This window comes from Prionailurus bengalensis, chromosome B2, assembly GCF_016509475.1.
Source record: "Prionailurus bengalensis isolate Pbe53 chromosome B2, Fcat_Pben_1.1_paternal_pri, whole genome shotgun sequence".
In the NCBI taxonomy this organism is placed as follows: domain Eukaryota; kingdom Metazoa; phylum Chordata; class Mammalia; order Carnivora; family Felidae; genus Prionailurus; species Prionailurus bengalensis.
Genome location: NC_057349.1, coordinates 135,181,477 through 135,198,518, shown reverse-complemented (window position 1 = coordinate 135,198,518; position 17,042 = coordinate 135,181,477). Strand labels below are relative to the sequence as shown.

General features: G+C 43.4%; 1 protein-coding gene across 3 annotated transcripts in view; it reads left to right on the top strand.

The window, feature by feature from the left end:
• Positions 1–2,998: 2,998 nt before the first annotated feature.
• Positions 2,999–17,042, top strand: part of LRP11 (LDL receptor related protein 11) — a 52,173-nt gene continuing 38,129 nt past the window's right edge. The window contains exons 1-2 of one of the 3 annotated variants that reach the window (XM_043592595.1): positions 2,999–3,971; positions 10,541–10,698. In XM_043592595.1, coding sequence (XP_043448530.1) covers positions 3,362–3,971; positions 10,541–10,698 — 768 coding nt within the window. In that variant the 5' untranslated portion in view covers positions 2,999–3,361. The remainder of the gene's footprint in view (positions 3,972–10,540; positions 10,699–17,042) is intronic. The other 2 variants (XM_043592596.1, XM_043592594.1) reach the window with 2 other exon arrangements.

Below are 17,042 nucleotides of genomic sequence, written 5' to 3'. Positions count from 1 at the left end.
AAATTCTTCTGTCCATCGGTAAGGTTTTGATGTGTGGGCTTTGCAAACAAAGATATTTTGTTTCCAATAGAAATGAAAGGAGAAAAACTGCAACTTGGAGAGAAATGACTTATTGCCTCTCTCACAAATCATAATCAGCCCCAGTCTCCCTCCTAATATACCATGCAATGAAACCTGCTTTTCACAGTTTTATTAAAGTATAATTGAAGACAATAAGCTGGACCTACTTCAAGTAGACACTCTGATGAGCGTTGACACATGTAGGGACCAGTGGGACCATCACCACAATCAAAATGTGAACGTATCTTACACCTAGTGTAAGTGTACTTGCACTTCTTTCTAGCCCTTCTCTCCCACTGCACCCTGGTATTACAGGTTTCTCCACTCTGGCTGTCCAGAACATCACTATTCCCAGGCCAATGCAGCTTGGAAATTCTTCTGCCTGCTTCTTTCCAGTGGTTCTTTCTCTGACCTTGGATAGTTTCCTTACAAGCATGCACTTGACCGGCACTCAGGTGAAGGCTCGGGGGAACCTTCTGCATGCCTCCGGATCTCTTTCCCTGTAGCTCTCTCCCCTCTGGTACTCCGCCCTGTGGATTCTAGCCACCTGGCCCTTTAAAATTCTCAGTGCCACTTTCTCTGCTCAGAGAGACTGCCAGGCTCCCTTTGGGTTCCCCTCCCAGCCCTGCAGTTTGGAATCCCTCTCCGGGCAGGAAGCCAAGGCAGTCAGAAAGATCACTTCCTTAGTGTCCCTTGTCCAGGGTCCTGCACTGCCTGTTATCTGCTGTCCAAAGCACATTATTTCTTTCTTCCTTTCTTTCTTTCTTTCTTTCTTTCTTTCTTTCTTTCTTTCTTTCTTTCTTTCTTTCTTTTTTAAGTTTATTTATTTATTTGGGGGGAGGTGAGGCAGAGAGAGGGAGAGAGAGAATCCCAAGAAGGCTCCATGCTGCCAGTGCAGAGCCCGATGCAGTGCTTGAGCTCTGGAGCCATGAGATCATGACCTGAGCCTATATCACTTAACCAACTGAGCCACCCAGATGCCCCTGCACGTTGTTTCTTTTTAATTTTTTTCTGGATTTTTCATCTAAGTTTGGAGGTTAAACCCAACCCCTTTACTCTAATATGGCTGCAGCAGAAGTCAGAGCCTGTTTGTTTTTTTAATGAAAAATATTTTATGACAACCTCATCACAAAAATTTCAACTGATACGAAGTCTTGTAAAGTAAAAAAGTGAGTATTTCCCTCCACTATTCCCATCTCACACCACAGAAATAACCAGTGTTAACGGTAAACACATTAAGTCATTTCTACTTTTCTCAAAAGGACCCTCTTGTGAAGTTATAAAGGGGGAAGCTTTGGTAGTGCTGGAAGGATTAGAGATGAATGCTCCTGAGAAATGCTGTCCCTGCCACCTGTCCCTCATTGTCTCCCCCATGGAACATGTGAGCTGGGTCTCATTCTATACGGACTTCCCTTTCACTGCCCCAAAGGCAGGAGTGAGGGCCACATGTCCATCTTAAAATCTCTGTGAAAGCCATATGAATTCATGTACACGAAAGTATCGGCATACTTTGCAATCATTACAATCGTTAGTTAATATTATATCGCACTATCATACATGTTTATGTTTCATAATAATAATTATTATTATAATGGAAGATTTGATGCTGCCTCCAGGGTCCATTCTTAGCACAAGTAAAAGTTTCTCTTTATCATAAGCCTACTACTGGTGCTCTCTGAGGTCTAAGACAAAAGGAATGCTTATGTTGTCAAAGGTATCTTTAAGTGGCTTCGGTTGTGTGGGGTGACTATCTCATAGGTAGAAAAACCAGCCGCCCAGGCTATAGTCCAGACGTAGCCTTTAGTGCTAAGAGGCCATTTTTTCAGCCTCAAAGTCACTCACATACACACCCTCATGAACTCTAAGAATTTCCCTTTTCATGGAATAGCAAGAAATACTGGGCTATGTTTTCTTTTTTCTTCTTTTGTATTTTTACCTTCTAGTTCTATCTCCTCTATTCTAGATCTGAAAGCAATAGGTCCCTAAATATAAGCTCTAAAATTTAAAATGTATATGTATATATCAGAAATTGCATTTTCCTATCCAGTTATTTTCTCTTTCCCTCCTAAAAAATACAGACATTGAACAATGTACAAATTACAATGTTCATGTATCCAGTCAAAAAAACTTCTGGATGTGCCAAAAAGCAAGAAAATGTGATCCACAATCAGGAGAAAAAAATGAATCAAGAGAAAGAGAGTCTGTCTGAGATAAATAAGTTGTAGAAGTTGCTGGCAGGCGGTTAAAGCTCTCAGATGTGGTCTCCAGTAGACTGGATTTTCGGTAAAGGGAAAGATTATCTGCGAAATTTCATTCAATAAAGATAAATAAATAAATAAATAAATAAATAAATAAATAAATAAAACACAACTCCACTAGATCTCACATGATCTAAGCTGGAAGGCCTCTCTACACGCTGCATAGAGGTAACTCATCAGGTCCTCCTAATTGGCTGTGTTCAGATTTCCATAAGTTTCCCTTATGGAAAACATAAGGGAATGTGCTTGATTTTTATATATTTCAACAGCGTTGCCAGCCTTATGCTACCCAAGTGCATCTGGGGAACCTAATGTGTAAACAATCGGGGACGCTGGAGGTGAAGGACTGAAGACTGGTGGTTCCCTGGTTCAAGTCCCTTTTCTTAAGCAGACCCTGAGGTCCTAATGATTTGAGCTTCCCCTCCGAGCTGACACTCGAGCAGGTCTCTCTCGTTAATGAAGCCGGGTGGGTCTCAGATGCAAAGCCTGCCCAGGCTTGGAGGGCTGTGGTCGGCCTAAGAACTCTCAGGGCGGCACCCCCGGAAAGCTACCCTACAGGTCTCTTTCCCGCGCCCTCCCAGTTTGGGAGGAGCCTGCGGTAGGGTGTGGTGGGAGGGGTCAACGAGAGCAAGGGGCGGGGCGGGACCTCGGCGCCGGGGGTGGGGGGCGGGGCTTGACGCGCCTCCGCCCCCGCCGCGGCCACTGTTCACAGCCCGGGTGCTGATCCGGTCCGAGGCCGCCTAGCCGCCTCAGAGTGCGCCCAGGGTCCCGGTCCCGAGGCGCGGGCCCTCCCGGAAGCCTCCAGAAAGGACAAGGAGCGGCGCCCGGCCCGGCTGGCTATGCCTCTCGTTGCTGCCGTTCCCGCCGACGACCGCGCGCCCGCGGCCTCAGGGGCGCAGCCGGGCCCCGGGGAGGCCGCGCTGTGAGGCGCCAGGGCCTAGCGGCCGCCGCGGTCGCGCCGGAGGGGCACGGGGCCCGCGCTCGCCCGCCTTCCTCGCGCTCTGCGGCCCCGCCTCGGCTCGCGGCCTCAGCCGCCGGCCGCCATGGCCTTCGCCGCCGGGGAGAGCGCGGGCTCGGGGCGCAGGCGGCCGCCGCGGCACCGGGCGCTGCGCGGGCTGCTGCTGCTCTGCCTGTGGCTGCCGAGCGGCGGCGCGGCCGGGCCGCCCTCCGCGCCGCTGTCCGAACTGCACGCGCAGCTGTCGGGAGTGGAGCAACTGCTGGAGGAGTTCCGTCGGCAGCTGCAGCAGGAGCGGCCGCAGGAGGAGCTGGAGCTGGAGCTGCGCGCGGGCGGCGGCCCCCAGGAGGGCTGCCCGGGCCCGGGCGGCGGCGGCTACAGCGCCATGCCGGACGCCATCATCCGCACCAAGGACTCCCTCGCGGCCGGCGCCAGCTTCCTGACCGCGCCGGCGGCCGTGCGGGACTGGCGGCAGTGCGTGGCGGCCTGCTGCTCGGAGCCGCGCTGCTCCGTGGCCGTGGTGGAGCTGCCCCGGCGGCCCGCGCCCCCCGCCGCCGCGCTCGGCTGCTACCTCTTCAACTGCACCGCCCGCGGCCGCAGCGTTTGCAAGTTCGCGCTGCACCGCGGCTACAGCAGCTACAGCCTGAGCCGCGCCCTGCAGGGCGCGCAGGAAGACCCGGACGCCTCGCCTCCCAAGGGTGAGCACTCCGCGGGAGGAGGCTGGGTCAGACCTCTTGGGTGCGGCCGCCCTCGCACCTGTTGGGTGGCTGCGTCCGGGAGACCCGCTTAGGCAGTCCAGCCAAGTGAGAAATGGAACAGCTTCGTTCCAAGTTATTTTAGTTCGCGGGCATCCAGAGGAGTGGCTGTGATTTGTCTTATGGATGGTTTCTGAGAAACCTTAGTAGATTGGGCAGAAGAGGGCACCGTGGGCTGCTTCTGGAATTTTTCTAGGCTCGGGGAGGGAGGCTGACCTGAGAGGAGTCACAGAAATTCGATTTAAAGGAGAAAAGCTCGAAGGGGGGGGGGAGTTTATTTTAGGCCCAGAGGTTTTTTGTAAGTCATGGTTTGTGTCAAGAAATCACAAAAGCAAAATCTAATTAGATGCCAGCTTGCTCATAGCACATCCGTTTCTTAGCTCGGTTCTCACGACTCATGATTCCGTGTGTAGTGATTTTCATCAGACAAAAATGGGAAGGGGAAACTTGGTGTCAGGTATTTTTGAAGTGGATCCAACTGATTCCCATGAACTACAGATCCCTTTTGTAAAGAGGGAAAGGAAGGGATTTGATTTTAGTTGAGAATAAGAAAGTTTAAGGCATGTCCCTTTTTAAAAAGAGCTAATAATGATGCTTTTCATTCTATAGTTTTACTTCCTGCACATGTTCTGAATGAGAGTCAAGGCATATACAGAAGGCACTAGAAAAATTGTAGCCGTTGGAGATTAAGGCCGTTGAGGGAATAAAACCTTGATTGGGCCCACCTTTGATTCCACTCTGTTGCTCTTTGATTTATAATAACATAAGAATGATACCATAGTAAGATTGGGGGGGGGGGGGGGTGCGGATAGCCTCAGCTGCTTTGGAAATCTGGAATCTCCCAAGACCTGAAGGTCCAAAGACAAGGGTCTGGAAAACCGTATCCACAATGGCCCACCTCCCTACCCACCTGCACCTCAGAGAAAGCTCAGAACCCGTGTTGGGATAGCAGACATCAAAGGTCACCCTGTGACTGCTCAGCCTTGAGGCAGACATTGGGAAGAACACCAAAGTGTTCTCCCTGAAGTGGAGGCAGGAAGCACTTTCACTTGGACCCCCACCACCATCACTGAGCCTGCCCCATGGTGTTATACATCCTTCCTCTTGACTCAAACACAGACCAAAAAATCCCAGCAGCAAAGAAACAAAATCCCTTTCCCTTGTTCTCAATGCACGTCTGGAAAAAAAAACCAACATTGCCACAGGAAGCTTTCTTATAAGTCGGGGGATAACAGAAGGAAAACAAGGAATATGCTTGTGGAAATTAAAAAAAAAAAAAAAAAAAAGTTAGGTTTACTAAGTAGAAGTTTCTGAGTTTGGGAATTCAATTATATAGATGGTCAGGGGTGAATACAGGTGACTGCAGGGTTTGGTCCTCATTCTGGAAAACACTGACATGCTCACACTTCATATCCCCAGCGACATGGAAACCAGAAGGGTTTGCGTAGCTCGGGCCCCAAGGCACCCTCATTCTCTGCAGCTAGGGCAAAGGTTACCTACCCACATGCCCTGTGTTTGCCCTGCCCAGATGCTTAACCGTTTGAAGTTCTTTATGCTTCCGAAACTTCTATGTTTTTCCTTCTTGAATTGTCTCTTTTTTTTTTTTGTTTTTTTAAAAAAGTTTATTTTGAGAGAGAGCACGCGTGAATGTGGGAGGGGCAGAGACAAAGGGAGAGGGAGAATCCCAAGCAGGCTCCATACTGTCAGCTCAGAGCCCGATGTGGGATCTGATCTTACCACCTGTGAGATTATGACCTGGGGCGAAATCAAGAGTCAGATGCTTAACCGACCGAACCGCCCAGGCATCCCTTTTTCTGACTTTTGTGAGCATACAGAGTTGGAAGCCAAAGGAGCATGAAAATGGTTTAGAAAAGCTCTTACAGAGAATTTGTTGGGAGGCCATGTGAGGTGAGTCAAAACGTCATGAAATGGTGAGGGGGTGGTTGGGATGGGATGGCACAAATTTATAGCAGAGTCCATCAGCTGTGTTTGTTGCTGATTGAGTTTGGTATTAGGCATTATTATAAGGTCCTTAGACACAGGAACTCATTCTCCTCACAACAGCCAAAGATCTGGGTTCTGTTATAATCTCTCGTGTACTGGAAGGCTTGGGGAGAGAAAGTAACTTGCCCAAAGTCTCGATGCTTGTGAATGTGGAGCTGCGTCATACAAGTGTCACTCAGGAAATATGTGGCAGAGACCATTAAAATAGTCATCCGTTCTTCTGGAATAGTTTTTGTAGGAAAGTGATCCATGCGAAAGAAAAAGGAGCAAAAATATTTATTGTGGCATCATTTATAATGGTGAAAAAAATTGATAACAAAGTAGATGTCTAATACGAGAGGTTAAAAATCAAAATGGATGGGGCACGTAGATGGCTCAGTCAGTTAAGCATCTGACTTCAGCTCAGGTCATGATCTCACTGTTTCCGAGTTTGAGCCCTGCATCGGGCTCTGTGCTGACAGCTCAGAGCCTGGAGCCTGCTTTGGATTCTGCGTCTCCCTCTCTTTCTCTGCTCCTCCCCCACTCATGCTCTGTCTCTCTCTCTTTTCCTCTCTCTGTCTCTCAAAATAAATAAACATTAAAAATATTTTTAAAAAATCAAAATGGCAACTGTGAAGCTTATATAGTAACATGGGCAATAATAGAACATATGAATAAATATTAATAAATAGAACCTATTAATAAGTTAGGTTAATTCAGGATGTAAATTTACATTTCCTGTAACTGGAATACACTTTGGGTACCCCCACAGTATACTTAGAAAGATCTGGGCAGACATCAGAACTGACAGATTTATCATTTGTATCATCTTAGGCAACTTAGCCTCTAAATCATTTCTTCTTGAGTCTGATGCAGCTGATAATACCTACCTCAGAGACTCATGAGAGTTGAGTGACATTATGGCTTACGAGCACTTAGCACTTATGCCACCCAATAAATGGCACCTCTTATTATCATCAGCTCGTATGGAGAAAGACTATAACAGTACACACTAAAAATGATGATAATCAGATTGGGGTTATGAATAATTCTTTCCTGAAGTGTTACAATTAAGAACACACAATGAAAAAAGAAACCACAAAAACCAATCAACCAAACTCATGGATTTTGACACATAGTATCTAAGCCTCTTCCCTTAGTCTGGCGTGACTTCTATATCCTGACTTCAAGAGTCCTTTGTAATTCCTCAACCTCCGCTATATCATTTGTGCCCACACAGTACAGATCCAGATTCCAGAACCTCCTCCTTGTCCTTAAGGCTCTGTTTACAGCAGTGTGTTGTAAGTCAGATTAGTTAACTGAACAGTAATATTATTCTTACCTGTATAACATGCCACCTTGATAGGCTTCATCAAAATTGGTACGAGTCTTATTTCGCCTCTGTAGATCTTACCAAGTGTGTCTGGTTTTCGAAAGAAATCAATGCTTCCAGAGTACTTAGCATTGCTTTATTATATTTTGATGATGAAAAATGCAGATTTACCTTTGTCATGTTCTTTATCAGCAAGTCAAATATTTTTAAAAATTTTTTAATGTTTTTATGTATTTTTGAGAGAGAGACAGAGCACGAGTTGGGCAGTGGCAGAGGGAGAGAGGGAGACACAGAATCTGAAGCAGGCTCCAGGCTCTGAGCTGTCAGCACACAGCCTGACGCAGGGCTTGAACTCGTGAACCACGAGATCATGACCTGAGCTGATGTCAGACGCTTAACCAACTGAGCCACCCAGGTGACCCATCAAGTCAAATATTTTTTTAAATGATAGCACACTCCTTTCCTCTTCTTATTGTCACTTGTTTATTTTTAAGGCCTGTTTCTGGGTAGATAAGCTCTGGCTTATTTTGAAATGCATTATGCAGTGTAACTTTCCTGGACTTGAACTGATGAAGAAATGTATCTCTCTTATTTCAGTTACAATAGTGATCAATGTAGAGGATATGAGGATTTCATTGTGCTTATAAATGGTATCTTAAAGCTTACCTAAAGAAAAGTGAACAACTAAAACAATGATTTTTTTTTCTTCCAGGAGGGATAAAATTAATTAGTTTTGTAATATGTGGGGTATTTCAGAACTTACCTGATTTTTCCATCTTAAGTCTTTGTGGTTACATCTTTGAGGGCTTAAAAATATATTAAAGCATTCATTGTTTATATCCTATAGGTTTAGTTTGTTTACTTGTAAACAATACTTTAAAAATAAATTTTCATGCTAATTATAAGGTATTACTGCAAATTATAAGATGCTTTCCAGATTTATAAAGTGATAAACTACTGTGTGGAAAGCAATGGAAACTTCCAGAACCAAAAGAAATATCTGTGTAACACTGTGTAAAATGGCCTATTAGTAATGAAATTGTCACCTCTCTCCTTATCTGGGAGAAGCAGAATGAAGACATAAGACACTGGGTCTTTGCTCAGAGGTGGAAGAAGGCAGAACAAATTTCTTCTTAGGCAAAGGTTGATTGTGTGGCTTATTTAAATCTAAGTTATTAGTCCTCATTCTCTTAAATGACTATAAAAATGGGACTCTTCTCAATAGACAAATGTAACCATTGGCAATAGCAAATGTGCTTATGCCCTGTAAACATGCTCATAAAAAAAAGTCATCTCTTTTTGAGATGAACAGCAGCGTTCTTATTCAGAACAGCCACAGCTCTGAGAGCTGCCCGCCCCTTACAGAAATTCTGTTTCTGGGTATTGGGAGGATCAGTAGAGTAGAAGATAGGACTGGACGAGCAGGTCTCTGAACATCTGAAAAGTCATGGTAACTTGTTGAAGGGTTTTTCTTAAGCATGGAAATGACCCAATCAGATTAGAATTTCAGAAAAGTCATTTTAGCTGCAGTGTGTCAAGAGTGACTACCTGTTATTGCCTAGTGAGAAACCAATAGGATTGCTGCTAGCCCCAGACCTCAGGCCCTGCGACATCTGAATTGGCTCTTAGACATTTGCTTAGGGAGCAACTGGGCTTTGGAGGAAGAGAGCAGTGCCTCAGCAACATCATTCAGCAGAAGTTAAGGAGGAACAAATCCAGGCCAGCATTTGGACAGAGCTTTGGCACTGGAGTAGGGAGGAAGTAGCAGATACCAAAAAGGATATATTATAAGAACCTATAGATTTTTTCCCAGTAGTGTTACTAAGTTTCTTTAAAATATATCAGGGTGAATGAGTGGCTCAGTTGGTTAAGCGTCCTACCTTTGATTTTGGCTCAGGTCATGATCTCAAGGTCGTGGGATCCACCTGCATTGGCTCTGCACTGGGTGTGGGGTCTGCTTAGGATTCTCTCTCCCTCTTCCCCTCTCCCCCACTCACACAGGTATGCTCTCTCCCCCTCTCTCTCTCTCTCTCAAAAAAAAAAAAAGAATATATATATATATATATATATATATACACACACACACACACACACACACATACATATATATATGTACATTTGAGTAAGTTTACTAATAAGCTTAAATCAATAAAATATTCATAACTCTGCACTTAGAAATGTTTTCTGTATGCAGCTTCTCCTATCAGTCACAACTGAAGCAGCTACCAGTTATAGATTAGTAGTTAGTGAACGTAGTTAGCCTTAAATTATTTAGTACTATGCCAGATCAAAGGTAAGCATATTTGTTTTGCTATTATACAGAAACTCAGTGTGCCAGCTTCTGTTATAAAAACTAGTTGTTAGAAACCGAATGTTTTCTATTTTCCTAGGTGAAAAATTGTTTTCCAGAGAATTGCTAAGTTAAGCTTTATTTTGTGTGAATTGAAGAACTTGCCTTAACTTTCCAAATTTCATATTAGCTTTAAAAAAATTTTTTTAATGTTTATTTATTTTTGAGAGAGAGAGAGAACAAGCAGGGGAGGAGCAGAGAGAGAGGGAGACAGAATCTGAAGCAGGTTCTAAGCTGTCAGCAGAGAGCCTGACATGGGGCTCAAACCCACAAACCATGAGATTATGACCTGAGCCAAATTCGGACACTTAACTGACTGAGCCACCCAGGTGGCCCAATTTATTTCCTATATCTAGAATACTTTATACCTATTTTAAAAACTTGAGGATGAGGAAAAAAATCTATATCAGAGGTGGATGTTTTTCAGATATGTTTCAAAAGTCCTTTTTTTAAAAAATTCATTTAATTGAACCTTGAACTTAAATTATTTATGATTTAAATGAAACTTTAACTCTAGGGAGTAAAACTGCTACTCCAGATTGGATGGCCTACTACTTTGTCTTGTACCCACAATTTTGTCCTAGCTACTGCTAATAGCTGATTCTCCACACCTTCTCTTCGGCATGTGTTAGAGCTAAATTCCATATTCTTAATAAATTGCTATTTTATTGTTTATTATAAAGAGAATACATGAAAATCAGTAAGAAAATAGCTTTCAGTTGCTATACATTCTCATACTAGTTGCTTGCTAGACTACATCTATTCTAGCAAACAAGATACTGCTTTAAATAAATTGTAAAAAAAATAGGCAGTCATCTCCTGTGAATTATTTATATTCTTTCACAGAAAAGGATGAGCCTCCACTCAGCAAGGCTGGACAGGATGTGGTTTTGCACCTGCCTACAGATGGAGTGGTTTTGGACGGCCGTGAGAGCACAGACGACCATGCCATAGTCCAGTATGAGTGGACAATGTTGCTGGGTGACCCATCAGTGGACATGAAGGTAATTCATGATGTCATTGTAATGACACCAAATATTCCCATGAGGTGATCTCTCATAATGTTCTTCCACTCCCGTTTCCAAATTATGAGTAAGCTAGCAGAAGAGCTATAAAATGGAGAAAGCATAAAAGTGGTTGTTGAGGGGCACCTGGGTAACTCAGTCGGTTGAGCGTCTGACTTCGGCTCAGGTCACGATCTCATGGTTTGTGGGTTCGAGCCTCACGTCGGGCTCTGTGCTGACAGCTCAGAGCCTGGAGCCTGTTTTGGATTGAGTGTCTCCCTCTCTCTCTGCTCCTCCCAGGCTTATGCTCTGTCTCTCTCTCTCTCAAAAATAAATAAAAACGTTTTTAAAAATTTTTTTTAAAAAGTGATTGTTGAAAAAGTTGGTTTATTAATAGGAACTTACATTCTACTGAGTAAACAGTGATCCTGATCATTTGTTTTGAAACTTATTCTCATTCTTTTTCTTCTTTTCTTCTTTTCTTTCTTTCTTTCTTTCTTTCTTTCTTTCTTTCTTTCTTTCTTTCTTCCTTTTTGAGAGTGAGAGGTGGGGCATGAGCAGAGGAGAGGGGCAGAGAGAGAGAGAGAGAGAGAGAGAGGAGAGAGAGAGAATCTTAAGCAGGCCCCATGCTTAGTGTGGAGCCTGACACAGTGCTCGATCCCATGACCCTGGGATTACGACCTGAGCTGAAATCAAGAGTCAGATGCTCAACTGAATGAGCCACCCCGGCTCCCCGAAGCTTTCTCTTTTTTTGCTAATTTTTGGCAAAACATTTGAAGGGAAAAGACTCATGCTTTGTTTTAATGACTCAGGTTACTTTTTCCTTTTTTTATTTTTTATTTCTTTACATTTTTAACTTTTTTTTTTTTTACATTTTTTATTTCTTCTTTCCTTAGTTCAAGGTTCAGGCAGAAAATTTGAAAAATATAAAACAATATAAAGAGGAAAATAACAATAGAATACATGAATTCTTCACATGATCCAGAAAGCAGCTATCTCACCTAGCAACGAGGCCTGCTTGAGATAACTGAGTTTGTAAGTGAGGTGAAGAGTGACCTCAGACATTCGGGTTTGGGCACACACAGCACTGGTTTTCCCCCAGACTTATTGGGCTGAGCAGGAATTGCTACACATGGGAGTGAGTCACTGGCTCAGTGACGGTCTAAACACAAGAGTCTTTCTGTCGTGTTGTGTTTTGTTTTGTTTTGCCTTGTTTGAGCTGTGGATAACATTAGTCTCAGAAGAACAACATAATCACTGGGTATTGTGAAATGATCACAACAATAATTCTAGTTAACATCTCATGGTAACACATTTGTTTTTTGTGATCAGGTCACGATCTCACAGTTCGTGGGTTTGAGCCCCATATCAGGCTCTGTGCCAACAGCTCAGAGCCTGGAACCTGCTTTGGATTCTGTGTCTCCCTCTCTATGCCCCTCCCCCACTCGTGTTCTGTCTCTGTGTCTCTCAAAACTAAGTAAACATTAAAAAAAAATTTATTCTCAGCGACTTTCCTTTTTTTAAAAGAATTTTTTTAAGTTTATTTATTTATTTTGATAGAGTCAGAGACAGAGTGAGCGGCAGAGGGGTAGAGAGAGAGGGAGGGAGAGAATCCCAAGCAGGCTCTGCACTGTAGCACAGAGCCTGAGGTGAGGCTTCAACTCATGAAACCGTGAGATCATAACTCGAGTCGAAATCAAGAGTTGGATGCTTAACTGACTGAGCCACCCAGGCGCCCCTACTCTCAGCGACTTTCAAAAATACAGTACCGTATTATTAACTATAGCCACCATGTTGTAATTACCTCCCATGACTTATTCATTTCATCACTTTACTCATTTTGCCCAACCTTCACACCTTGCCTCTTGCAACTACCCATCTATTCTCTGTATATATAAACTCAGTTTTTTCTTTTAATTTTTCTTTAAGTTTATTCATTTATTTTGAGTGGGAGAGAGCAAGAGCACAAGTAGGGGAGGGGCAGAGAGAATGAGAAACAGAATCCCAGGCCGGTTCTGTGCTGTCAGTGCCCAGCCCCATGCGGGGCTCGAACTCAGGAACTGCAAGGTCATGACCTGAGCCAAGATCAAGAGTAGAATGTTTAACTGACTGCGCCACCAAGGTGCCCCAAACTCATTTTTTTAATGTTTATTTTATTTATTTATATATACATTTTTTTTTTTTTTTTGAGAGAGAGAGAATGCGACGGAGAGGCAGAGAGAGAGGGAGACAGAGGATCTGAAGCAGGCTCAGCTCTGACAGCAGTGAGCTGGGTGTGGGGCTCGAACTCACTAACCACAAGATCGTGCATGACCTGATCCGAATTTGGATGCTGAACCGACTAAGCTACCCAGGTGTCCTGGAGTTCAGTTTTTTGTTTAGATTCTACGTATAAGTGAGGTCATAAGGTATTTGTCTTTCTCTGACTTATTTCACTCAGAATAATAACTTCCAGGTCTATCCATGTTGTCACAAATGGCAAAATTCTTTTTTATGGCAGAATATTTGTATGCCACTGTTTTTTTATCCATTCATCTGTCAATGGACGTTTAGGTTATTTCTTTATCTTGGCTATTGTAAATAATGCTGCAGTAAACATGGGGGGGCGCATATGTCTTTTCAAGTTAGTGTTCTTGCTTCCTTCAAATTAATACCCAGAAATGGAATTGCTGGGTCCATAAAAGGTATCCTGAGTTGTGAGACTAGTCGCTTTTTATTAACTCCTTCAAGACCCTTCCTAGATAGCAATATTTCCTGGCTTAGTCAAATAAACTTTGTCCAAACCGCTTTAGTTAGAGGAGGCACAAAAAGTCAATACTGGTTTGCTAGAGCTGCCGTAACAAAATACCACAGCCTGGGTGGCTTAACCAACAGAAATTTCGCCCAGTCCTGGAGGCTAGAAGTCCAAGATCAAAGTGTCAGCAGGGCTGGCTTCTTCGAAGGCCTCTCTCCTTGACCTGCAGTTAGCTGTCAACTGCTTCCTCTGTCTTCCAGGGTCTTCCCTCTGTGGGGAAGCACTGATTTGATTCTGTTGGAACAAAACCAAAAACGATAATCAGCTAGTCCTTCAAGACTGATTTAAGTCCATTATTTAGTCAACAATTATATAGTCTTAGACTTGCCCGGACCCTTGGCCAGCATCTTACCCAGCTTCCCACCCATAGAGGAGCCCCCTCCATCACATCCCTTCCAGTGGTCATCCACTGTCTGCCTGTTTTTTCCCGAGGTGAAAGCTTACTAGTTCACATCATGTCCTGTGACATCTTCCATCAGCTCTAGTTATTAGGGAAGTGGGATGTGCCTCCTCTTACATCTGTGCCCTGGTGCTGGATCTTCTCTTTGGAAAAGCACTGAACGCATCTTCTTTTTATTCTGTGTATCAGCCACTTACAATTTTGAAAAAAATGAACGTCGACCACTTGGAATGCTCTTCTCAGAATTCAACACTCTCAGTCTTTCAGATTCTTCCTCATGAGTTGATTTTTCAGATTTCACATTTACCATTCAGCATCTTCTGGATTTTCTCAAGACTGTTCCATGCCCTTCTTAAAATCTGACACCCCTATGAATTCCATATGTAAACTGTGGTTCTTCCTGACACAGACTATCACCTCCTGTGATTCAGGCATTGTCTCTACTTGTATTGATGAAGCTTAATTTATATAAGCTATTTTAGTGGCTGCTTCACACAATAGATTCATGGTGAGTTTTCCATTAGCAGGATTACCTAAAACCTGCTTCATCTTTCCACATGAACTGCTGTCCTGATAGCCTCCCCATCCCGTGTTTGTGTAATCGATTTACTGAACCTGAGTACAGGACCTTATGTTTATCCTTTTACATCCGAGTCTTTTGGTTTTCATCTACAACAGAAATAATTTTGAACTTTAAGTGTCATCCAGCATATTTATTATCCTCCAATGCATTGTGTCAGCTGCAAAAATTAATATCTTTATTGCTTTGATCAGAAAAGGTACCTGGACGAGCCACTGATTATACCACTAGAGAGCTCCCTTGAGATGGACACTGACTGTTAATTGGCACTTCTGGGACATATCTGTTCCAGCAGCTATAAATCTTCCTCCATTATCATCTAGCTTTGTGTATTTGCTATTAAAAGCTTTATTCTGTAAGCAATGAATTGCATAGATGAGTGCTGAATAAAAATACTGCTGATGATTCAGTATTAATTTACTGAAGATATTTATGAAGAAGTAACAAAATTAGGCACTCCTTATGGGCTTTTAGGGCTGACTGCTCTGCCATCAAGAGGAAAATGTGGACCAATTCCCCAGCCAAGTGTATAATGTATTGGCAGATGGATCTAAAGTTATAAAACCATAACCCAAGTGACAAAGTTTACAAGAAAAGAGCTATTTGCTACCAAACTGACTATCTTATAATGGTGTACATTGATGAATGCTCTCAAAAGTAAATTCTTACCCTACTATGACTTCATCATAATAAAGGTGCCATTAATTGAGCCCCCCACTCAGTGCCAGGCAGTGTAGACCTATCTGTAATCCTCAGAATAACCTCACAAGAAGGCACATCCCCACCTTGTGGGTGAAAATTGTAATAAAATGTGGTGAAAGACTGAAATGGCAAGAGATGACTTAGCGCCTTTCAGTGGAGAGATGGGGCTGCGGAGCAGATCCTTCAGGGTCGCCATTGGTACATTGTAGAAAACAGAGGGTGGGGCTCTCAGGTCATGACCTCACGGTTTGTGAGATCGACCCCCCCGCTGACAGTGCAGACCCTCCCTGGGATTCTCTCTCTCTCTCTCTGTCTCTCTCTCTCCCTCCCTCTCTCTCTCTCTCTCTCTCCCTCCCTCCCTCCCTCCCTCCCAACCTCTCAAACATTAAAGAAAGAAAAGAGGTGGGAAGGCAAATTATTCTTGTCCATTGAAATGCAAGTAAATTTTTCATATAGAGATAAAATTGATTTCTGTCCTGTGGAAAAGTGGATTTCAAGCATGACATTTTAACACCCGAAGGTATTAATCTGTTAATACATGCATTTTGGTGACTAATAGTTACTAACAGCAAACTTGTTTCAGCTTTGCATCTCCTGGCAACTTCACTTAAGCATTCATGACTCCTTGTATCTTCCTATTCTTCAGATTTGCCTTTGAATCTGTGGGATGCTTTATTGGTTTTCTCTTTAGTTAGAGAGAGCTAAATAAAATCTTTGATGCAGGTTCATATTAGATTTGTGTGAGATCTTAACACATATTCATACCCGAGAATAAGATACACAGGTATTTTCAAGCCATTGTGGAATTATACTTTGCTTACAATGCACCCAAGTGAGAGGTTTTTAAAAGTCTCTGATTTCAGAGTGATTCATTTCCTTCCAAAATTAAATATGTACATAAGAACAACAACAATGAAGATTTGTGTGAGAGTCATAGTTTAAACATTTTGAGAATTTTCCTTTAACAGTAATTAACATCCTTCAGGGGCCATCCCACGGATCCCTTTCACTTGGGCAGCCTGATTTTACACCCCACAATTTCTTTTCTTAAGTTTATTTTATCTATTAGTCTCTACACAGGTGTGGGGCCAAACTCACGACCCCGAGATCAAGAGTCAGTGCTCTTCCGACTGAGCCAGCCAGGCACCCCTACACCCCAAAACTTCTGACAGAAAAATTGGGACTCTCAAGTCAAATTCTTTTTTCTGAGGATGGGATCCAGCTGACTGGAATGTTAATGCAATCCTCCTTCAAGCTGCAAAAGGGGCTCACTTGGAAGGTTGTTGAGAATGGGGGCAGGGCAATTATAGGCTAGCATCGTAAAACAATTAAGTTAAAACCCAATGTGGGATACACTTGTTCTTATGCCCCTTGACCATTCTCACCCCTCTAGGGCCCTCCCTGGCCAGGCTTTCCACTGGGTGCCTCTTCTGGACTCCTCCTCTCTCCTTCCGTCTTCCCTGTTCTCCATCTGCACAGGCTCCTTAACTCCTTCTCTCATTAGAGAGAAGCTTTGAGTAAAGGCCTGGGGAGGGGTGGGGGGTAGAAGTGTCAGCCCTCCCTTTGTCTTGAAATACCTTAAGGCTAGGTTGTAGGACTATCTTTTCACGTCCAAAAGACTCATTCAGGTATTCACAAAACAACAAAAACCAACTAGGTCCTTATTGTAAGAGAGGAATTATTTCTGCCAACTTAATAATAAAAAAAAACTTAGTCTAAGTATTTTTAGTACTTAGCGTGTGTATTCAGTGCTATACTAAGCAGTTTACTTTGACTAAACATATGGGAAAGCTTATGTTCCTGGCTTGGTTTCTTCATTTATGAAAAAAGAATAGGAAAGATGATTGGTCAGAACGAAGAGTCTACCC